The sequence below is a fragment of the Lepus europaeus genome, chromosome X, assembly GCF_033115175.1.
Source record: "Lepus europaeus isolate LE1 chromosome X, mLepTim1.pri, whole genome shotgun sequence".
In the NCBI taxonomy this organism is placed as follows: Eukaryota; Metazoa; Chordata; class Mammalia; order Lagomorpha; family Leporidae; genus Lepus; species Lepus europaeus.
In genome coordinates, this window is record NC_084850.1 from 5,434,337 (window position 1) to 5,459,098 (window position 24,762).

The window sequence follows — 24,762 nt, forward strand, 5'->3', positions numbered from 1 at the left end:
CCTACATGTGGGCATTAATTTAAGAACACACAGCATTTTCTGGTGATATCACATATGTAAACAAATATTTATGTTGTGCTTATAAATAGTAGGCTCCTTATTTTATTTAAACATTATCCTCTACATTCTTATTTCAATCATGTCAAATTCCTATTGGGAATCCTTGCATCATGGTTTGAGTGAAGTTAAACTGTTACTCATTTAGTGTTGGAAGTTAGTGAGAGAGAGATGACTAAATTTGTATTTCTATGTGAAGATGTCATTACTAGCAGATTCCCAGCAATGCATGCAGCAGTGTTTTATAATGCAAAAATGAATGAGTATGAATGAGCTATTTGGATGCCTGGGGTTTTCCCTGCCAGGCTTCTTTGGAGAAATACAATTGTGTATTTCATAAGGCTGCTCAAACAAAAGTAAAAATCAACAAGACTTTTCTGAAATGTTTACCTACATATGTGAAACACACTTGTGAGAATATGGTGCTGAGAGGAGATGGAAGGCAATCAAAACATTGATAGGAGGATGAGAGCTGAGAAAAAGATGTGAGAACTTCTCTACGGCTGTCTCAGCCTGCTTCATCATCAGCAAAAATTCTGCCTTGGATTTCATTACTATGGTGGATGAGTATAAAAATACATTGTGCATATAGAATCTGTATTATAATGACATGTAAATCTATCTGTACATTCTAAATTCTACAAATGGAATGCTTTCCTGCAGAAAAATGATTTACTTTTAAAAATGTAGGCTCTCTAGAAAACTGACATTGGTTTAGGCAAAAACCTAAGAACGAAGAAACTATGTGGTTCCTATTTCAGTCCCTGGTCAAAATGGGCCATGTCTACAATTCGCAGTCCCACTCTGCCAAACTGAGAGTCCCCCAAATAAAAATTTATTTCCTCTGGCTCTTGACTTTGGATACATTATGAAATCAACAGTAGGGTGATTTACTATTTGGAACCCAGTGTGTAGTTACAATTGGAGCATGTATCATTTTGCTAGATATATTCATAGCCCTACTGTGCTTACATATTACGCTGATAAAAAGTACATTCAGAAAGAAATGTTAGTTTTTTGACATAAATTCCAAACAATGAAGCTAAAATAATAGTGTTATATGTCATACCTAAAATACTGTATCAGAGTGTAGCCTAGACATCTGAATAATGTGAAAAGCACTGAGTGAAAAAAAAATGTAAGAAAAAATCAAGGATCTAAGAAACCACAGGGGAACAGCTGGATGCTTAGAAGAACTCTACATAAGCTAAGATTTACATAAAAAGGTTCACAGAGAAGGATTAGCCAGATATAATCAGAAAGGATTTGATATGTCTATTTCTTTGCAAACAGTTTTAAAAGACTACCTCATGATCCTTACCCAACTCTAACCTATAACTTTCTAGAATAAAACAATCATTTCCAGCATTTTCTTAGTTTTGCTCACTTTGTACTCTCGCCTCTAAATGCTAAATTGGGGGTACAAATCTTTGGCAGTGTGATGCTTTAGGTAACCTGGTACATCCAACTACTCTTTCCTTTCTTTTCTAGAATACAGCTCACAAAATTGGTATTCTCTAATACTGTGAAACATGTTCCCTCTCCTAAGCTACCTCCAAGTATGAGACATTGTTGCTTTTGTCTCTTTGGGCTTTTGAAAGTGTTTTTTCAGTGCTCTTCAATGGGCTCAGCCCTGCTGTTCACTGGGAAACTTCTGCTGAGATAGGGAAGACCTGCTCCAAACAGTTGATTAGTGCTTCATATGTGCCCCCACATGATGTGGTACATGTTCAATCACAGAACCTGTCTATGCTGCAGCAGAATGACTCGTTTGTTTCCCTATTAAAGTGTGAGGACTTTGCAGGCAAAGATCTCACTTTACTCAGCTCTCTATCACCTGAGCCTGTCATGTTATAGGTACACAATTAATGTTAGTTAAAAGAACAAATGTATACATTGTTCCTGAACCTCTAGTAGATTAGCTACATGCTTCTGAGGTTTTCACAGTTTTCTGAAAGTCACTAAACGCTAATGTTAAAGTAAGAATATTGGTGTCATTCCTATGTACTAAAAACTGAGCTTCTTTATGTGAACAAATGAAACAGAATTGTCCATTTTTGTCTAAGCAGCAAACATTAAGAAGTACAGAGTTAGCAATAACACTGGGATCAGGTTGCATTTTATAAATGTTGTTGCTTAGAAAATGTGGCTTAATTTCCTTTGAAAACGTTTGTACATTTGCCAGTTTACTTCAGACTCCTCAGATTCAACAATAAATGAATGCTTCTGTTTCATTCTCATGATTATTAGGCATTCATTTACCACTGAAAGAGATAACACTCTCATCAAACTCTTGCAAAGATGAGTTATGATAGCTAGGCAACTAATGTGATCAAACGTTTGAAGAAACCCTTTCTTACAGATAAAAAGTTAATATAATTGAAGTTGGCATAATTGCTAGTTTCTGCAAATTTGATGATCCATTAACTTTTGATACACTTGGTGCTGTGCTTTGAGACAATAAACCATTACATAAAGTTGGATAATATGTCTTTAAATAGAAACAACAAGTTTGAAAATGAGAGTATGTGTCCCTTAGAAGCAATGAGTGCAAAGTAGAGTTTCTGGAAATAGAGGGGTCTAGGCAGTCTGCTCTTTGAGTCCCAGTTGTCTCATCTGAGGTCACGTGGATGATACAATCCCAAATGACAATGAAAAGGCGGGTATCTGGAAATTTGTGCAACTTTCATTAGCTGTGAGGATGATTTTTGCCAATTCAGGCATCCAAGTGTAGCTATCTGAATAATATAAAGAGCTCAAATCATGTTATGAAGCTGTTTAGAAAGAGATATTATGGCTATATTTGCATTCACTACCCTTAAAATGGCTAGAGCTGATAAGGGATTGACTAGAGGCCTGGCAAGATGGTAAGGAGCACATTGGTGTGGGTGCCTTGTTGTCATGAAATGAGTGGACCAGGCATTTCATCTGCTGCTCTGATGAGGCTCACGAGTCTGTTGGACTTTACCTATGCCACTCAGATGTATCCATGTTCAAATTTTCCTGTCATTGAGGACTGAGCCTCTGACATTCTCAATTCATAAAAATCATTAGAGATGCAGGAGATATTATATGATAATATCTTGGAGGATTTTTTGCTTTCTATGGTTACCTCTTTTTTAAAGATTTATTTATTTACTTATTTTTATTTAATTTATTTATTTGAAAGTCAGAGTTACACAGAGAGAAGAGAGGCAGAGGCAGAGGCAGAGAGAGAGAGAGAGAGAGAGAGAGAGGTATTCCATCTGCTGGTTCACTCCCCAATTGGCTGCTATAGCCAGAGCTGTGCCGATCCGAAGCCAGGAGCCAGGAGCTTCTTCGGGGTCTCCCACATGGGTGGGACTTGGGCCATCTTCTATTGTTTTCTCAGGCCATAGCAGATAGCTGGATAGGAAGTGGAGCAGCCGAGTCTTGAACCAGCGCCCATATGTGATGCTGGCACTTAAGGCCAGGACGTCAACCCACTGCACCACAGTGCTAGTCCCTATGGTTACCTTTTAAAATAATGTGTTTATTTCAAATACCTTGTTAAAGACTGAATGTGACTTATTGGAGCACTAGGTTTCTAAAACTACCTACAGAGTCAAAGACTCCATGCGGTCATTTTATTTCATATGGAGTTGAGCATCTAATTTTGCATTTGATGACACATTTACTCTGCTGGTTAAAGATGCTCTTTGGTTAAATACATTTGGGAAACCTTGGGTAAGACAAAACTAAATTGAATTCTTTCCACAGACTTTCTTTTAGCCTGAACAAATATGTGAATGTGCACAATGATGCTCCAGGCAAAGGATGTGAGGGTGTATGCCAAGCCTCCTCAGTGCTGAAGCCTTCTCTAAAGCACATAATCCCGCAAGACTAATGTTTGGCAAAACACAGCTCGGAATCAACTGCATTCTCGTTCTAAATCAATGTGGTGACTGCTGACATTCTTCATATGCTGTACATGTGTCGAAGAGGATCACAAGAGATAGAGACTCCTACCACAAAGTTACATTTGGTCAGAAGGGACCATTTCAAAGGCTTTGGCCAACATCCATGGAGATATACTTTTATTCTACCAAACATATCTCTTTAAAACTCTAATGATACAACTTCTTGTCCTTCATTCACAGATGTACCAGACAGAAATGAAGGAGAAAGCCATTATTTGTGATTGTGTGCACATGTGTGTAAGAAAAAACACAGATGTACTATATGTGCAACGCTTATAATATATATGCATGTATGAATCTATAACAAGTGATTGAAATATTTTTCCAAAATAAGCATAGTATTAAAATAGGCTTTAAAGCTTTGGCTATTTTTAAGATGTGGAAAGATCATTTCAGCAATATGGCTGAGACCTGTCACAAGGAAGGGGTATGTCCGATTTCATACTGCCACATAATATTAGACTCAAGACTAGAACTCAGGTCTATCAAGTCTTTAATGGTTAATAATTAGTAGACTAATTGATTATTCACATTCAGCAACAAGAGCTCTTCAATGCTATTTAACGCCAGCAAGTGAATCTCTTGCATTTGGATAAGCCTTGAGTGCTCTAAGCCACCATTTCTTCTCTGCCATAGTTCCAACATGACATTTTACATCTTGCATAACATTAGGCAGCCTGGGTTCCTCACATTCCCCTACTATCCCTCAGTATCAGTATCTCAAACCAAAGGTCCTATAGTGCTGATGCAAAGTCTCTTCTTATTGTCCCTCTTGACCTCTGAATCTCTGATAGTGTTAACTAGAAGCACTTTTTCTCCATAGAGCTTCCTAGTAACCTATCTGTTACCTACTTAACAAATATCTTTCTATCTTGTATTTAGTTTTTATAAATCAGTTTTTTTTTCTCCTACTGGACTCTGAACTCCTTGAATTTAAGGTCTATGTCAAATTTGTTTTTAATTACCTCAGCATCTATCACAGTTCCCTGAATGTTGTATATCCTAAACAAATATCCTTTGGAGGAATATATGAATAATGTCCAAACATCAGGGTTAGGAAAATCTTCGTGGCTGTTTTTCATTTTAAGTAATGAAACCATCATAGCTGTAAGATAGATCAGTTCCTAAATAAACCTGTAATTTCCTAAGCAGAGTGGATTCTGGTCTTGATTTGTGAAAGACAACCTCCATGTTGTTTATTGTTAAATGGCATAAACAGGGAAGAATTTTATGCTTAATTTTTTTTTTCTTTATCATAGTCTCTTCCCTTCTCTCTCTCTCTCTCTGTGTTCACTCTCCCTGCTGCTGTTTCTTGTAACTTTCATTCCCTCTCTTTGCTAACAGACTTCAACCTTGGTTAGATTCAACTCAACTTATTAGTGCATGGCTTTTAGCCAAAAACAATTCATATTTTCAGAAGTGTACTATCACATATGTCTTAATAACAGAAATGTGTTTTTAAAAATGTATGTGATAAATCACATATGGTAAAAGAAATCTGTACATATCTCAGGCCTTGCTGTCACAATGAAATCTTGGAGGTGACTTCTGTGGAGTATTTAACACATGAGTTGAATGTCTCTCTGACACATTAAAGAGCCACAGTTTTAACATACTTATAAGGCTTTGATACTGAAAGGCTTGCAACATATTGAGAAATATACCAGACACCTCTTGTCCTGATAATAGACCATAAGAAAATTCAGTTTGGAGTCTTATCTTCAGAAGTAATACTTAATGTTTCAAGGTAAATTCATTAGTGTATTGAGGAGAATTATGTGTTACATTCATGAGGCAAATATTTGGTATCTCCTTTATATATAGTGTAATTAATGTGTACCATAGTTTTCCTATGATGATGAATGAAGCTTACAACCATGAATGTATTAAAAATAAACTGAAAAAGTAGTTGAGAAATGAGGGCTAGAAGTGAACTTTTTAAAATGGAAAATATTCAAATTAAATGAATATCATAAATTGTTTATCATCACCCTAACTGAGAGCACAGATAGCCTTAGTTAGATGTGTAAACAACAGAGCTTTAAGAAATGCAAATGTTCTTTGCAACATGCTAATCTGTATACAACCTGGCAAGTTTAGAATGTGCTCTAGATATGAGTGCACTGAGTTCTGTGGCATCACTGCCCTGTTCATGGATCTCATAGCCATATACTTTTCAAATGTAATGAATGAAGAATGAATCTATTTGCTGTGAATTTAATTAGGTGGTACCACAGCTCCAGAAGGTCCTGAACATGTGTTAAAGGCTCAGTAATTATCTACTTATTGTATCTAAGACCAAAAGGAAAAAGTGTTAATAGTTTAATCTTCAGTTTCATGAAAAAGCTTGGTATCTTTTTTTACTTGATCAATAAGTGCAGGGGTCAACAAGCTTGTTCCATGAAGAGTCAGATGCTAAATGAGTATGTTTGGCTTTGTGTGTTATACCCAGTCTCTGTTGCAACTATTCTACTCTGCCACTGAATGGACAAAAGCAGCCACTGACAATATGAAAATATTCCAACGCACTTTAGTATAGGTACTGAAATGTAAATTTCATATAGTTTCCATATGCCATTAAATCATCTTCTTTTGACTTGTTTCCACTATTTGTCAAACTCCACACCAAAGTACTATATAAAAGTGCTATGGATGATCTTCACCAATCAGTATTCATTCTTCAGTTGCCACAAGACCTTGATTTTCCAAAAAACTGTACACACTCCCATTTTTATTTGCTCAAAAGCAATCAAATGTTAATTATAACATACAAGATCAAACAAAGAACTAGTCAGAGGTAAAGAAGCTGAAATAAATGAGAGCAATGTCAGGATATTTTTACACATGGTATGAGTCCAGAACAATAGGACTGGATGAGCTGGGCAGTTACAATAACAGGGGTCCTCCTAACCAAACAGTGGATCCAAATTGAGCTTTTAGGCCAAGTTAATGAAAGGGGTGTTTTTTTTTTAGATTTGTCCAGGTTGTTTATCTGTTCATTCATTAAGAAAACATGGATTAAACATTTACTATGTTTGGGGTCTCAGTAAACTGTGCAACTGAAATTTTCTAACAGACACCAGATATAGCCATTATTAATCATTTTAAAAAACAAACAAACACAAAACCCCCGACTCTGTTCTTCTGTCAACAATGTGCTCTGGAGTTACCATCCCTAAGCTGAGGTCTTGGAGAAGAGTTCATCTTAAAGTGTCTACATAGCTGTGGCTGGCCAAGTGAGTTTGGTATCATAAGCCCCAATGCAACAGGATACCCAAACTCATACTGAGAAACCATCTTATTTTAATTAGTAGACAACTGTAAACATGTTCCAGTCATCATGACTTAGGTTTATTACTAGATAAATTTTCTAATATATTTAAAAGTAAAACAATTCCTTAATCTTTTAACTCCTTCAGTTTTCCTTTGTAACACTCTATAAAGTTCTAGAGGCTAGAGTCTGCACTGTGCATTAACAAGAACCCATGAAAATGTCTGTGGGGGCAAATTCTCAGAGCAAAGAAAAAACTGGCCCCATCTCCAGGTCATTTGAATACCATTTAACACAGCCCCACACACTGCCAACTGGTTGTCCTTTGCACACAAAGATGGAGCTCTGGATTCACTTCTGATGATGGGCTTGGGGATGTTTGCTCCATCAAAAGCCTGGATTTATACTTCTCCAGCCCTTGCCCCATCCCCTGTGACCTAGGACACACATCTCTACACAGGCAGACTAGAGGAAGAAATGCAGGAAAACTGTAGGAAAATCACTAATGGTCCACCCAGGGACTAAAGTTCTGGCCCTGTCCTCATTAGCAGTATCTTCTAATTTGTGAGCCTTGTCAGCCACAGGCTTGCAGTAGAGGAGCCTTTAGGGCATTCAGACAAAAAAGAAATCAGGCTGCAGAAAAGATTTCAATCCCAAATGAACAATGACAGGACAGCTACAACAAAATACATCTCCAGATTAGAGATGCCACTCTGGAGGCTACCAGAGCCTGATAGGGAATATGCTGTGGCCTAAGAGAAACAAAATTTAAAAACAATGTGTACAGCACATTTTAGAAAAATGTATGAAAACTTGGATTTAATGGTATGCTAACACTACCCTGGGGCCCTGGAAAAGTTAATTCTTTTACAAAACATAAGTGACCTTCTTATCATTGGCATTAGGTGATTTGTTATCTCAAAAACTATTAAAAGTCAATGCACTCCTCATTTCTGTATCTGATATGAACAATAATGGAAGTTGGTGGACATAAGTCAACAGGTAATTTCAAGAGATGTGTTATTTCAAGAACTATAGTAACTCAGATAGAGCAAGTCCTCCCTTGGCCACATGACTCACAGGACCAGTATGTATCATAACACTACAAAAAAAGTCACAACCCAAATGACAAGACAGCTATCCTTCTTAATTTGAAACTCTCTCTTCTGGAAGAGGCAAGATGTCTAAGAACTACTATATTTAAAAGAGTGCTGTGTAGGTTGTTTATAATTTGAGTGTCTTGTAAAATGCCTTGGAAATAGCTCTCTGTTAGCTAGGAAACTTTTAGTTAAATATATTTTTATGAGCTTTTCATTAACAGAGCAATGAGGCCTTGATGCCAAGGTGCCAAACCTTCCCACGTGGCTAAAAATCACTTGGCACACTTTCAGCCATTTACATCTCTGTCATAGGTCCAAGGTTTGCAATTAAAATGTAATATTTTTAGCATGTGCAAAACCCAAAGGTTTGAAATACTATTCACTAAATACAGTTATAATAGTATTTGGCAGCTATTCATAGACAGCACATATTAATTTATGTAAACTGGGTACAACTTGGGGCATTTCCTCACTAGGGACACGGAAAAATATAACCTGGTCCCTGCTCATTGAACGGTTTTGTTATTGTTGTTGCTTGTTTTGTTTTTGTCTATAAATTATCATAAACACAGATTAACTCAAAATCCAAGTTCTCTTTTATGACCTTATTTTTTCACATGCATAAAGTCCATTAAAATTAGCATTTCCTACTAATAAAAATAATAACTTACTTCACGGGATTATTCTTAGGTTTTGCCTTTTCAACAGCCTGTAAACACAAGGAGAAAATGCAATTAGACAACATTAGGAAGCATAATCTTTCAACTAGTTACCAAAACAGTAAGTAAAATAAAATGCTCTTCAGAGACATAAGGAGCTAACTGAAGCAGGCTGCAGCAGATAAGCAGACTGGAGACTCAAAAAGCAATTTTTGCCGGCGCCACGGCTCAATAGGCTAATCCTCCGCATTGTGGTGCAGGCACACGGGGTTCTAATCCCAGTCGGGGCACCGGATTCTGTCCCAGTTGCCCCTCTTCCAGGCCAGCTCTCTGCTGTGGCCCGGGAGTGCAGTGGAGGATGGCCCAAGTGCTTGGGCCCTGCACCCCATAGGAGACCAGGAGAAGCACCTGGCTCCTGGCTTCGGATCAGCGAGGTGCACCGGCTGCAGCAGCCATTGGAGGGTGAACCAACGACAAAGGAAGACCTTTCTCTCTGTGTCTCTCTCTGACTGTCCACTCTGCCTTGTCAAAAAAAAAAAAAAAAAAAAAAAAAAAAAGCAAATTTTCCTCTCCTTGGGAAAGTGTTTACCTGTCTAAATGCAGCCTTCAAATACAGGTGGATATTGACTGAGCTGCTTGGAAAGTTCACCAGAGGCCATAGAAGTGGCTTTTAAGAGCAGAACTAGGTCCTCTTCTCCAACTTTGATTTAATTTTACCCCATGTAGACCCGATAACGTTATAGCGAGAAAGTAGAGAGGTAGGTCTGGGGGGAATGCTTGCAGCAACATCCTGGATTTTGAGGTCTGTAATAAGGAACTGTTCATGCTGGCATTACTACTGACACCTGGTCATGCTTGTGCTGTGAAAGAAAAGCTGAAGTGTCCATTTCCAAAATCATTTTTATCAGCAGAAACCACGAAGGTGCAAGAAACGACCCAATGCTGAGACCAATTTCCTCCCACGGAACCTTTAAGAAAATACCCAACAAATCATCAAAATGAGGAAATCTCTGGGTCTCTCGGCCTGTATCACCTTAGACATGGAGCCTGGTTCCAGTTTATTGCTGAACCCATTGATCTGTGTACAGTCCATTTATCATTCATGAAAAGAGCTAGTGATCTTCACAGTATATTAGAAGAAACAACTCAGATCATCTGTCAACAGCCCTCTTATTTCTGTTTCCCTCTCCACAGGGATTTCATCTCCTTCGATTCTTCTGGAATTAAAATGTTGCTAAGCAACACAGCTGGGGGTGCTGATGGCAGAATGGCTATAGTCTATCAAACTGTTTAAGCACCTGGAGGGTTTTAGTGATGATTTTTTTCATATTTCTGTAGCATAATTATGTAATCAGAACCAAACTTGTACTCTCCTAGACTGTTTGAGTCTATAGGAATAACATTATTGTGAATAAAATTGAAGCAGCCCTTTGACAACTTTGGGGTTGACCAGACCCTTTTGAAAAGTATCCGTTAGGGGCTCTTTATATTTGTGAATTCTGGAGGTGGGTAATGGCTAAAGAGAAGAAAACATTGTCATAAATTGCAATGTCCTTTTAACAGAGAGAATATACTGTCAAGCACTGAACTTTATATTCTGGGTGACAAGCAGTATTCAGAATACTGAACCTCTCTGTGCATATCAACTCAATTGACTAAAAGCAATAAAATAAGCAAAACTTCCCAAGTTTAGATATTAGTGTTGGAAACTCAAGTCCTCCTCATTTATTAACTCTTAGGTTCTGCTGCAAGATATATCCATTAATAGTTAGGCACTTTCTTTGGCTTGATAGGCAAAAATCATTTTCTCACCATCTGCCTGAGGTTGAATTTTGGCAAGTGCTAGGATAGGAAGAAAGCTAGGAAATGAGGCAATGGGTGAAAATTAGAAAACAAATGTGTGGCTGGCTCAATTCACTTCTCACAGATATCTAGGATATGAAATCCTGTCCGTGGGTAGCCCATGTAGAGGATGTTAGCACCACTCATTATGCAGATTCTGCCAGGTCAGATGAACAAAGGAAGAGGAAATAACTGGCAAAATCACTAGAAGCACTTAGTCTGCACACACACACACACACACACCAATCCCTGCAGTTTATCTCTATAGCCTTTATCCCTCAAACCTGGCTAGTTTGGTAAATGGTATGGTAGTGAAATGAAGATATGTCAATGTGGAATTCACATGCATCCACTTTTTTCAATCACTTAAAATCCAAACAAGTCTGTCCTAGAAGACCTGAGTTACCATAAAGTAATGGGTGCTGTGTTCAAGTGGTTTCCTTTTAAAGTATGTTGGAAGTGATAGGATGAGTATGCCACTGGTGAAAGATGGGGAGCTGTGACATTGCTTAACCTAGCTTTAATTCAGGGATGTGCCTTTTGAAAATGTCCTCTCTACTCCATGCTTTGGAACTGTCAGTTAGACCTAGTCCTTTCTTTCTCTGACCAGGAAAATATAATCATGTTTGAGACCAGTTGCTTTGAAAAAAGTTCTTTTTATAAAGCCATCATAGGAAAATAACTCCTTCAAATTAATTTTTCTGGGTTGCTTGGCTATTGATTGAAAATATTTATGCTGAAACGGCCTCTTTTCTTTGGAAATTTTTTTAATTTTTTTTTTTTATTTTTGGACAGGCAGAGTGGATAATGAGAGAGAGAGACAGAGAGAAAGGTCTTCCTTTTTGCCATTGGTTCACCCTCCAATGGCTGCTGCGGCCGGCGCATCTCACTGATCCGAAGCCAGGAGCCAGGTGCTTCTCCTGGTCTCCCATGCGGGTGCAGGGCCCAAGGATTTGGGCCATCCTCCACTGCCTTCCCAGGCCATAGCAGAGAGCTGTCCTGGAAGAGGGACAACCGGGATAGAATCCGGAGCCCCAACCAGGACTAGAACCCGGTGTGCCAGCGCCGCAAGGTGGAGGATTAGCCTGTTAAGCCACAGCGCCGGCCTTCTTTAGAAATTAACTTATGATCATTCCAACATCCTCACAGCACTAGTCAGATATATGTATGTCATCTTCCTGTGTGCTCATCACCTTGAATTTCTAAACCAAATGGTGGCAGGGAGCGGCTGCCAGGTGAGGCTCAGCTCACAGATTGTGTTTTTAATTTTCACTGTAATTTGACTTTGTTTTAGGAATGCTATAAGAAATTATTACATGAAGAGGCTCTGAAGAAAAGCTTTTAAGTGAATTATTTGTGTGCCAATGATATACACCTTTAAGGAATAAGGGTTATTCTACAAAATTTACAAGGAGAAAATTCCTCTTTTGAAGTGATGAGATATGAGAAGACAATCTCAGGTTCCAGAAACATGTGCTGTAATGTAAGACATGCCGCAAAGTGGGCTAATTAAAAGGAAAGGAAATGACATAGTGCAATTCACCAAGCATTACTGCAGTCACATGTTGGGATTACAGCTATATTTGAATTTAAAAATATGCATTAAAGTATTTAAACTGATTGTAAAATGGAGCCTAGAGGGGCTGGCACTATGGCATAGTAGGTAAAACTACCAATGCTTGCATCCCATATTGGTGACAGTTCCAGTACTGGCTGCTCCACTTCTGATCCAGCTCTCTGCTATGGCCTGGGAAAGCAGTAGAAGATGGCTCAAGTCCTTGGGCTCCTGCACCTGCATGAGAGACCTGGAAGAAGTGCCAGGCTTCTGACTTCAGATCAGCCCAGCTCCAGTCATTGTGAATCTGGGGCATGAACCAGTGGATGGAAGAAGACCTCTCTCTCTTTTTTAAAAAACAGATTATAAATTAAAGAAAAATAATGTAACTGTCTAGCTTCCATGTTTTTTTAAAAAGATTTATTTATCTCTCTGTGTATCAGAGTTACACAGAGAGAGAAGTAGAGGCAGAGAGAGAGAGAGGGAGAGAGGTCTTCCATCCACTGGTTCATTAAGATTCATTATTAAGATTCTTCATTAAGATTCATTTTTAATTATCTTTATATATGGAAGATCAACTCAATATAAATTTTTAAAATCAAATAGAGGGGCCGGCATTGTGGTGTAGCAGGTAAAGCTGCTGGCTGCAATGCCAGCATCCTATATGGGCACTGGTTCGAGCCCCAGATGCTTCACTTGCAATCCAGCTCTCTGCTATGGCCCGAGAAAGCAGTGGAGGATGGCCCAAGTCCTTGTTCCCTGCACCCACGTGGAAGCCCCAGAAGAGGCTCCTGGCTCCTGGCTTCGGATCGGCACAGCTCCTGCCATTGCGGCCGATTGGGGAGTGAATCAGCAGATTGAAGACCCCTCTCTCTCTCTCTCTGTCTCTCTCTCTCTCTCTTTCTGCCTCTGCATTTTCCTCTCTGTAACACTGCCTTTCAAATAAATAAATAAATCTTTTTTTAAAAAAATGACCTGGTTGTAGTATCAAACCTACGTAGTTATTCCAACAAGGGTTATTCCATACCAGTAGTTGTGGAGTGAACAGAATACTTCTGTCTTCCAAAGTCCTACCTGTGGAAGACTTCAGTATGTTTAGATACTATTGACATGCCTATAGCGCAGCAGGTGGTAGAACCTTGGGGGTTTATGGTAGAAAGGATAGGGCACCTGAGGTGAAAGTGGTCCATTTGCATACAATCAACTCACCCCTCCTCCTTTCTCTCAGCCTGGGATGATACATTCCTGTTTTCAGGTTCTCCCTCCTTTAGCAGCTCTCCTTCCACACCTCACTCCATCATGGAGGCTCTTTACTTTTTCGCTGATATTTCCAAAAGGGTGGGGAAGCCATGAGAATCCTATTGCAGGTAAGCCACCCATGTGTGTGGCATCTTGAGAGTTTATATGTCAAGTAGAAGGCATTTCTCTGATTCCAAGTAGTGTTTATAAGCTGATTCCTCTCTCATTACCAGCATTGTACTGTTTGAGGTATCCATCTAAGCAGTAAATTCATTTCCTCAGGAGGGATGATGTGGCTAAGATAGCCTCAGAGTTGATCTTTCATTAATCTGTTTTCCTAAAATTAAGAACTTTTGCTTTTATGGGGTGAAACTTTGTGCTGCACTGAAGGTAAAGTGACTCAGAGATCATACTGGATTACAAGATCCATATAATGTAGAGCTAGTGCCAGAAAATGTAGAAAGGAAGAAGGATGCAAATAAAGTAGCTGGCATGCAGCAGGTTAAGTCATTCCTTATGATGCTGGTATCCCATATGGGAATGCTGGTTTGAGTTCTGTCTGTTCCACTTCAAATCCAGCTTAATGGTAACGCATCCAGGGAGGCAGCAGAAGATCGCCCAAGTACTGGGGCAATTGCCGCCCATGTGGGACACTTGGATGGAGTTTCAGGCTCTTGACTTTGACCTGGCATCTGGACCTGGCTATTATGGCTATTTGAGGAGTGAACCAGAGACATAGATCTCTCTTTCCCTCTCTATCTGTCTGATACTCTGCCTTTTAATTAGCTAACTAAATAACCAAATAAATAAATAAGGCATTTAAAAATAACTTGTTGTCTATTGAGACCCATCCAGGGTAGCATACATGACATCATATGTATTTATTTTAAGATGTAATTTCATTCACTTCTTCTATAATATATATTTATGTATTTGAGAGAGGAAGGGAGGGAGGAAGGAAGAGAGAGATAGAGAGAGGGACATTCCCCAAATACCTAGAATGGCTGGGCCTGGGCCAGGCCAAAGCCAGAAGCCAGCAACTTGGTCCACATATCCCACATGAGTGGCGGGGACCAGTTACTTGACCCATCACCCCTGTCTTTCAGGGTCTGCATTAGTAGTAAGCTGAAGTCAGGAGCCAGAGACTTGAGTCAAACCCAGGTACTGTAATATAGGAGACAAACATCTTAAGCAGCCTCTTAACCACTAGGCTAAATGACATACTTCTTTAGAGTAAAAATGTCACATATAAGGCACTTAGAAATTTTCATGAATTATATATGTTATCTTCTATGATGATTGATAGCTTCAATAAATTTTTGAGGGGCCAGCACTGTGGCATAGTAGGCTAAGCCTCCACTTGCAGCGCCAGCATCTCACACGGGTGCTTGTTCATGTTCCGACTGCTCCTTTTCCGATCCAGCTCTCTGCTATGGCCTGGGAAAGCAGTGGAAGATGGCCCAACTGCTTGGACCCCTGCACCCACGTGGGAGACCCAGAAGAATCTCCTGGCTCCTGGCTTCAGATGGGCCAGCTCCAGCCATTGTGGCCACTTGGGGAGTGATCCAGCAGATGGAAGGCCTTTCTCTCTGTCTCTCCCTCTGTCTGTCTATAGCTCTACTTCTCAAATAAATAAATAAAAATATTTAAAATTTTTTGATAAGGTAAACCCGTCTCGGTACTATTAATTGCTATTCTAATCCAATGAACACATATATTTATAGAAAATTTAGAGAAACATTTTGGGTTTTAAAGAAGTATGCTATGAACATTTATATCTAGATTTATGACATTACTCCCATCCTGAAAAATACAGAGGACAAACTCAATGTGATATGTTTCCTCTATGCTGAGAATGTCTAAGTGAGCATTCAGATGCCCTAGAGATATTGTAGCTATGGTCTCATTTTACAAGGCTATGCATTCAGGTCCTGCTTTTTTTCTGTAATCAGTAATGCTGTAAGTCAAGGCTAAAAAGTGATTTTATTAATATTATTCTATATGGATTTTACATTTCCCATTTATATGTTTTCCCTGGCATTCTACTACCAGATACACCCAAGTTGGGTGTTTACATTTCTTAATACAAAGGGGAAAGTCAATCATTCAGATAAATTAGAGGAAAACAAGACAGAATAAAAACCAATTCATCAAGAACAATTCATCACTTTGGCCTTTTTTTTTTTTTTTTAGCTTTTCACATGATTATTCTGAGACACAGCTACACTCTACCCTAGTGGCATGTATTGGTAAATTGCATTGATTGCTTAAGTTCAGAAGAGAAACTCCTTTATTAACAAATGAACTCATCATTAGGGTATTTGGATGGTATAAAATCAATACCGATGGAATTGGTAAAATCAATTAAATAGACATATACTGAGAGTACTTGCCCAAATATAAAAATGATTGTTTAATTACATCATTTAAATAGATTTCACTTGAATGAGTAAAACAATAAGAGGCATTGTATCATATAATAGCCTGAGTTCACATAGTCAGAATGGCAGATTAAGAAGAGAAAATGTCACTCAACACGTTGCAACACCTGGATGTTTTGAATTTCTCACACACAACCAAGGACAGCAATCTTTAAGAAAATGTCATCTGTACGTTTTAATCCTCTGGATAGGTCCCTGGAATGGTATGTAGAGATATCCTGTGTTCAATCCTTGATCCTCTAGGAAACAAAAACCTATTGCCAGTCTTTACAGCACTAGTATTTTCCCAGTTTTGTTTAATTCATTTTTATATGCATCAATGAAATATGCTTGTGCTAGACATAACAGGGCAGGGATAGACTTTTGATAAGCAGTGATTAGGAAAAATTTCCTCGAGGTTGAGAGAACTGTATCTTGCACTCAATAGTCACTTAATAAATATAGACTACTTAATGATCCAAGGATGATTGGGCAGTCTGAGAGGCCTGCACACTGTGCTGTGGGTCTGAAAGAATGCTGGGGGACTTTAAGCTGCAAATTGAAGAAAAGAGAGGACACCAGTGGAAGAGATGAGCTCCATGCCTGTGTGTCTCTGGATCTATTAGGCACCTAACACAAAGTTCTTGTTCGTGTACCAAAGAGGAGGGTGTCTGGAACAGCATTCCTAAAATGAATTTCTCATCCCACTTGCTGACAGAAGGGCTGTAGCTATCTGCTTTCCTCACTTTTGCTGTAGCTACTACATATCTCTGTCCTTATTACCTCTCACTCGGACTATAATCTTCCCCTCCTCACTACTCCACTGGTCTCTCTAGTCTTGCTCTATTTTATGCTGTACATCAGAATGAATTCCCCAAGGATCCACTTTGGTCATGTTTCTCTCTTTCTCAGAATCCTTCATGACTTCCTCTTGTTCATTGAATTACATTTCAATTCACCCATCCTGCTATTCAAGACTCTGCCATGGCCAGTTAAATATGCACTGCATAGCAGGCCCTACTTGTCCCTACAGGTGTGTTTCACTAATATAGCAATCAGTCAAGAACTTTTTGAGTGTCTGGGCCAAAGATCAAGTGATAACAGGATTCAGAAGTACATGGATTTTATCTTGTTTCCTATACACTGGCTATTTTGCTGGAACATAAACCCTTTAGGGACCAGTGTTTGGCATAGTAGGTAAAGCTGCCACCCCTGATGCCAGCATCCAATATGGGTATCAGCTCGAGTCTCAGCTGCTTGACTTCTAATTCAACTCCCTGTTAATGGCTTGGGAAGAGCAGGGGAAGATGACCCAAGTGCATGGACTCCTGCCACCCACAGAGGAGATCCAGATGAAGCTCCTGGCTCTTGGCTTCAGCCTGGTCCAGCCCCGGCCATTGCGGCCATCTAAAGAGTGAACTGGAAGGTGGAAGATCTCTGTTTTCTCTCTGTCTCTCCCTCTCTCTGTAACTCTGCCTTTCAAATAAATAAATAAATCTTAGAAACATAGAAAGCCCTTTAGCAAGATATATTTTTCAGCTGCAGATTTCCTTTATAGCTAAACTTTTGGTTCATAGTAACTTAATGAAAAATGGACTGTCTTTCATGAAGAAGCATGTTCATCCATAAAACTCATGTGTCAACACCAATCATTCTCTAAGTGAAGTAAATATGAAGATACTAGGCAGGGCATCCCAGTATTGGCTTGAGGTGTTTATATTCCACATTAGAAGGGCCAATGTAAGTGGCACTCTGTCACTCTGTTCCCCTGGGGGTTGTGGATTTGAAAATTCAATTTTCTTTCCCCAACCAATCTGAGCCCTCTTGCCCCTCATGCTGGGGGAGGGGGACACACATCACAAAATGACACGTGTCATTTGGTGTGAGACAATCAATATGTAAACGAGGCTTTCCCTCTACCATATGTAGCCAGAAAAAAAAATGAGAATAATATTCTTAGTACACAGTAGATACTCAATGATGTAAAACCTATGTGGGAACAAATAGTGGCACTATGCCTTAATTATTAGCATAAAAATGTGTTCAGGTTTTCTGTTCCTTTAGAGCATGTCATATTTTGGATGATGAGCTATATCCATATTTATTCATATACTAAATGCTAACTGATTTCTTTGTACCTCAGTTTCTATATTAGCAGAATTAGAAAGCTGTAGTTAAAGACTCTAGAGTTCTTTTTAGGTCTGTGGCATTCTATATTTTAATACACACATAAGAACACTTTGTATGTACACATGTATGTACACATATATGATTGAGGGCTAAATATGAAATATGAGTCCATATCCTTAACAGTAAATAAGCTCTGACAAGCTTATGAATTTTTAGTAAAGTGTTCCAAAGACTCCTATGATATATTTACTATGTGAAATATGGATTAATTGATCCCATACATTTTGGAAAATTTTACTCCTTTTTTATGCCCATCCACTTCTATTTTGAATGGTTAATCTTGTATAGATAGCTAATCTCAAATTTGGGGAGCTCTTCTGCGCACTCACAATGCTTATTTATTTACTTTTTTTGCTTTTGAGGAATAAGGTACATTCCATTTTCAGAACCAAGCCTTTGGCATTTGCAGCCTGCCTATTGGCTTTTCTAGCAGAGGATACATATTTGGGGGCAGAGTAAAGCATGCTTGAGCTCTAAACCAAAGTCCTCATAAATGTTTCAAAGCCAGCATATAAATTTCAAAATCTTACATTTTCAGTTTGGCAAAATGTTTTATTACACAGCTGTAACTGGACATGTCCATACTGCTCTAGGTAAATTCTAGAACCCTGATTAAACTCAACACATGGAAACTTCCAATAAACTTAGGCACATGTGGTATATTTCCTGAGGCTTGCTTACTAATGACTCCAAGATGCAATCTCCAGCCTTCAACCATGAATGGGACCAAATAAGGATGGTGAAGGTACCTGAGACAAAGGAAGTTCTTGGAACAAATGGATTGGGTTAACAGTAGAGAGAGGGCCATGATTGTCTAGCAACATCTTTCAGTCCAGTGGCAGTGACAAGGGCAACATGATGATGCTTCTTACTTCTAGTACTTCAAAGCAAATTTGTATTTAGAGGTCCTTAGCTTTCTGGAGGTGGCTGTTATTTTCACTGCATATATATATATATATATATATATATATAGTATGTGCTCTTTGTGAATGAAAGGCCTGTAGTCATTCTTTTCTTATATTAAAGCTGTCCTCTGCAAAATGACTGATAAGAACCATTTATATTTCTGTTTCAATCTTAGGGAAAGTAGGACATCCTTGGCAGTGTCAGATTTAAGTTCGCTGCAAGGAAAGTGCTAAGTTTAGGTAAAAATACCATTAAATTTGCAACTGAAATATCCATGAACAGATAATTCATAAAGCACAGTGGGTATTAGCCAGTATTTGGTCATTATTGATCATGGGACAAGCAGAACATGTAAAACCATTGCCTTTCTATGCACCTCTGTATGCTCAAGGCATTCTATTCTATGGATATTACATGTCAAAATATTTAGTAAGAAAAGTAGAAAACCTAATTACAATGAAAAAATTCAAGACTCAGGTTTCCAGACAGTCATAGACTTGCCTCAAGCATATTAAAAATCACATCATACAAGCCCTAAGCAGTTTCTTATTAATCTAGTCTCTGTGCTAATACAGCCAAATGGGAAAAACAATCTTGGGAATATGAAGGCCAATGTTATTCTATTAACCTTATATGTTATCCTATTTACTTTCTTGTTTTTAATGAACAAATTAAAATGTCCTCTCATCCTCTAATTGCTGGAGACTTTGAGTATGACAACGTGTGCATTTTATTCAGCTACATTTGGTAGCCTAAACTTTATCATTTTGCTGAGGTGAGGATTTCAATGAAAGGCAATGGCAGATAAACTGTTTACATTAAAAGACTCTATCAAAGTTATTTTGCACCACCTGGTTTTATCCTAATCCATCTGCTGTTTCTCTAGCTCTGACAGGCTGACCTCTCTTGCTGTGTGCTGTCTATTGATGTCATTACCAGAAGAGGCCTTCCCCAGTCTTTCTGTTGATAACAAAGTAAATGGAAATGTGGAGAAACCTTGGGGAAGTAACAACTTGTTCAGCATGATGAGGGAGCACTGTAGCAGCAAAATAGGAATGATTACAGCAGGGAAGACTATCTGTTGTCACAACTAATGTATTCACTACAGCACACCAACTTTAAAAGACCCAGCTGATAGGAGGAGTAACTTTCATTGCATACTTTTCATTAGCAAAGTTTAAGCATTAAACTGGTCCTTTGATTTAATCAGCTTGCTATGTTCTAAAAATCCAACACAGATCACGGGTATAAGGAATACATCCTAAAGCTGCCTGATGTTCAGGTTTTCAACTGCTATATAATTAGTTTCATTTAAGATTACCAAATAGCAACCTAGCCAGTAAGCTTGTGCAACAACAACAAAAGCAAACACACCAGCAAAAAACAACTAAACAAAAAAGGAACAAATATATAACCAAACTCAAGAATCTAGAATAAAAGCATGCTTTCTTTTGTGTGATTAATTGGAGATCTTTAGACAAGAAAATAAAATTATGATGTGGGGTGAAATGGCTACGAAGACAATTTTGTTTTTCCTTGGAGTGTAGCTCTTCTGTAAGATATAGGAGAAACAGCCACATTTCTTCAGGAACATGTTTCCAATTAAGTACATATTTCAAAGAGCACCAGGGAAATTTTCAGGTAACTACATACAATAGGGTGCACTGGAGCCACTTACAATAATGTACCCGGACACATGCACATTAGAATTTATTTGTGCTCAAAGAAAAATTTCACTAGTTCAGCTCTGCTTACAGAACATCAGCATACCACTTCAAGCTTTATCTCCAGTGCCCTACCAGAGCCTGGTTACTAACCAAACAGTTCCAGTTAGATTAAACATTTTCTAAACTTCTAACTGCGTTGCATGAAATCATCTAAGATTTTTGTCCAATTCACACTAATAACAGGATGGTGTTCATATTAAAACATGCTAAAGGCAATTTCTAACAATATCTATTTTATGGTCATTCTATTTTTAAATACTGCTGATTCTAATTCCAGTCTGAGATGATCGGGTCATGAGAGAGCCATGCAAAGATCTAACCAGTCTTCTGAATCCAAGCATCTCAAACAATCCTGCCACTAGAGGATAACAAACTGTGCTTAGAGCTGTGTAAATTAAACATCACAGCAGCATTGGATGAAACATTAAGTGGACATTTACCTGGTTCTATGAGTATGTGCTGGAGGGAACTCAGCAGTTTGGCCACTACACATTCTAGAAGCCTTTGGAATAGGTCAAATTGTGGCTTGTTTAAACTTTAAAGACAGTGACTTTAATAAACGTGTCAATAAAATTTATTTGTTAAAAAAACATTTGAGACTGATTAGGCTGTTTATATTGAAAAAGAAGCACAAGGTCTATATCTTTAGATCTTTTATTGAACTGCAAGCACAGCATCAATAACTGCTTCTCAGCTGTAAATGAAAATTGATTCCAGGTTGAACTCCTCATTTTCAGGGGTTCCTTTAATCCCAAGAAACATAAGAAGAAAAATTTGACAAAAAGGAAAACAAAAGCTACAATGCCATGAGGTTGGAGAATGCAGGGAACACAACACATCCTGCCTTCCAAGAAGCCTGTCCTCCTGGATCAGGACACTCCCTAGCCATACCCCACTGGGCTCATCACAGCATCACTGCTTGCCCTGGATGACTGGCTTGAAAATGGCAATTCAATAGGTGTTACATGGGCAAGGTCATGTAGGATATTACATCAGATGACAACAGTTACATCTGAGAAATAAAAATGCAGTCAGCTGGGCAATGGACATCATGCAGTCCCTAGGTCCCAACCATGTCATTGATATCTAATTTTTTTCTAAAAGAACATACTGCAACATGTATACTTATGTAGACATTAACTATAAAGCACTGCATCCAATTATAACAATTGTGGGATATTGCAATGTTCAATGTCAATGTAAAATGGTTATTTATGTCCTGTTCAAGGATAATTCATGACAGACTACCAACATGAATACAGCATCACCACAGAACGTTTGAAGTGTTTCTTTAGGGCAGAGTAGGAGCTCAGAAAGAGGAGGTAGGAACTGTAATCAAACGGTATGATTCAACTCTCCACACACATTGATTCTTTGAGGAAAAACCTTTCACATAATTTCCTGGAGGAGTTGGAGTAGCATTCACTACCTGGGCTTTCTTACTGAAACTTCTAGTTTAAAAGTTGTCAGAGAGGTTTAGAGAGGAGCTGAGGTTATTTGTGTCTGATGGATGCCTTTGGGGGCTACTTAGGACAATCAACCCAGTTCTTAGCAGATCCCTATAGATACCTCAGCCAAAACTGAGGCAAATGTATTTCCCTACAGATCCTAAAGAGAGGGCTTTAGTTAGTTTTTAAAACAATCACAAGGGGGAGCGGGAAAGGGGAGGGTTGTGGGTGGGAGGGAAGTTTTGGGAGGGGGAAGCCATTGTAACCCATAAGCTGTACTTTGGAAATTTAGATTCATTAAATAAAAGTTTAATAAGAAAAAAACAATCACAAGGAAGAATAATCACTTATTCGTGTAGTATTTGTGGTTTTCAAAGCATTTTTTCATACATTGTCTTCATTCAATCTTTACAATATTCCTAGGAGTTAGACAAGACTGTTTTATCTTAGTTTATTGGTGAAAGATATGAAACAGAGTGATGATAAAGGTGATTTTCATGAAGCAATGCAGTTAGTATGCAAGAGCTGGTATTGAATCCCAGGCTTCTCTATTCCACAAACCAATGCTGCTGAAAACTACACTTAAAATTCCTCCTGGCAAGACACACACAGTAAATAAGTGTTAGTATAAGAGGGAACTTTTCATTTAAGTTTGTCACATGTATATAATACAACTGCTCTTTAATAACCCAATTTTAGAAGAAAAGGTAAAGTAGGTCTATCAAGCATCTTTAAGAATATGAGACTTTTTATGCTATTGCTATTATTAGTAATGATGATGATTATGCTCATAGAAAGTAGTAAGTACTTACTACGTGCTTAGCATAGCAAGCATAGTGTCAAGTGACCTTTTTTTTTTACATTGATTCACCTAATCGTTGAACTCACACTATGACCCAATGAAGTAGGTGCTATTAGTACCTCCACTTTATAACCAATCTTTGGCCCAACATCATCCAATTTGAAACTAGAACAGTTAGGATTCAAACCCATGTCTGTCTGACAACAGAGCTATACTTTACTCACTTTTAGACACTGTCCCAATTTTTCCCAAAATACCTCACAACATATCATGAGTGTGCCTAGTTCTTAAATTGCCCCAACCAAGAAAGCAAAAATGTACTCGGATGTGAAAAGAAAAACTTTTAACAAATGTTTTCAGAGTACAATTACTTTTTGAAATCACATGCATATGTTATTGTGTATCATATCTCTGACTTCAAAGGGTCATTAGACGGTGCAATTTTCTTTTAAAAATACTTTTCTGTGACCCTAAGTCTCCATGGATGACAATTTGGCATCTTAAATTTGTGTATTATAATGTCCCATTCTGGCTGCTTACTCCATTTTCCCATCTGAGGAAAAGATTTTTAGTATTTAATCACATCCTAGTTGTTCTACTGGTGTTTATGCACAGGGCCTGTCAGCAAGTTCTGCATGGCTTATGCTTCTGTGGAAAGGCGCAATGGTGGGGCAAGAAAGGGAAGGTTGTTTTGAATATAAAATACATGGTACCAAAATGACAAGTTAGAGAATGACATGTCTAAATCCTGTGTTTAATTTTGATACTTGCATTTGAAATGCATTCTCTTGAGATTCTTTATGCTCCAAGCCACAACATAAGATCTTAGAAACTTTTTAAAAATTTTTGGGGGAATTTGAGTTTTTTCACAGTCAGGGTGCGATGATTACAGATGAGATGATTTGAAGATGCCTCCAGAAAGCAAATGGCTTTTATACTGGACAATTGTGTACATGATTGCAGTCACTGGTTTCAGAGAAAGTTTCTAACTACAATGTTGGCTCAAATAAATCATATGGTCCAGATCTTGGGCACATTTTTATTGGCTATTGCATTTGTTTGTTTTACCCCAAATATTTTGTCAAAAATAGAAATATCCAGCAATTCTATTGCTCAGGCAAGAGGCCCAAACCTACCTCTGTGGTTTTGTATGAAGTCTGAAAGATATGGGGCATCTAACTTGTACTTTGCACAGAGCAAGAATGACTCTAAAAATTGAAGTTTCAATAGTCCTCCTCCTGTTGCTGCAGGTACAATTGTTTCAATTATAGGGGAATAATATTATGTTATCAAAAAGAAAGTGATTTAGGTAGTTCATCAATAAGCTAAACATAGAATTACCATATGACCCAGCAAATTCAATTCTAGGTACGCACCCAAAGAATTGAAAACATATGTTCATGTAAAAACATTAACACAAATGTTTTGGCAGCATTAGTTGCAATAGTCAAAATATGGGAACAACTGTAATGTTCATGTAATTATGAAAGATTAAACAAAATGCATTTGACCATATGATGGGGGTATTATTCAGTTATGAAACAAAACAAAGTACTGACACATCTACAACAGGGAAGAACCTAGACAACATTGTGGTAAATGAAAGAA

The 24,762-nt window shown here is 38.3% G+C and overlaps 1 protein-coding gene across 4 annotated transcripts in view; it reads right to left on the reverse strand.

Moving 5' to 3' along the window:
* The window catches only part of AFF2 (ALF transcription elongation factor 2), a 587,559-nt gene that overhangs the window by 93,534 nt on the left and 469,263 nt on the right, over positions 1-24,762 (reverse strand). For all 4 annotated transcript variants that reach the window (XM_062183803.1, XM_062183804.1, XM_062183802.1 and 1 more), the window contains one exon: positions 9,038-9,075. In XM_062183803.1, the coding sequence (XP_062039787.1) occupies positions 9,038-9,075 (38 nt within the window). The remainder of the gene's footprint in view (positions 1-9,037; positions 9,076-24,762) is intronic.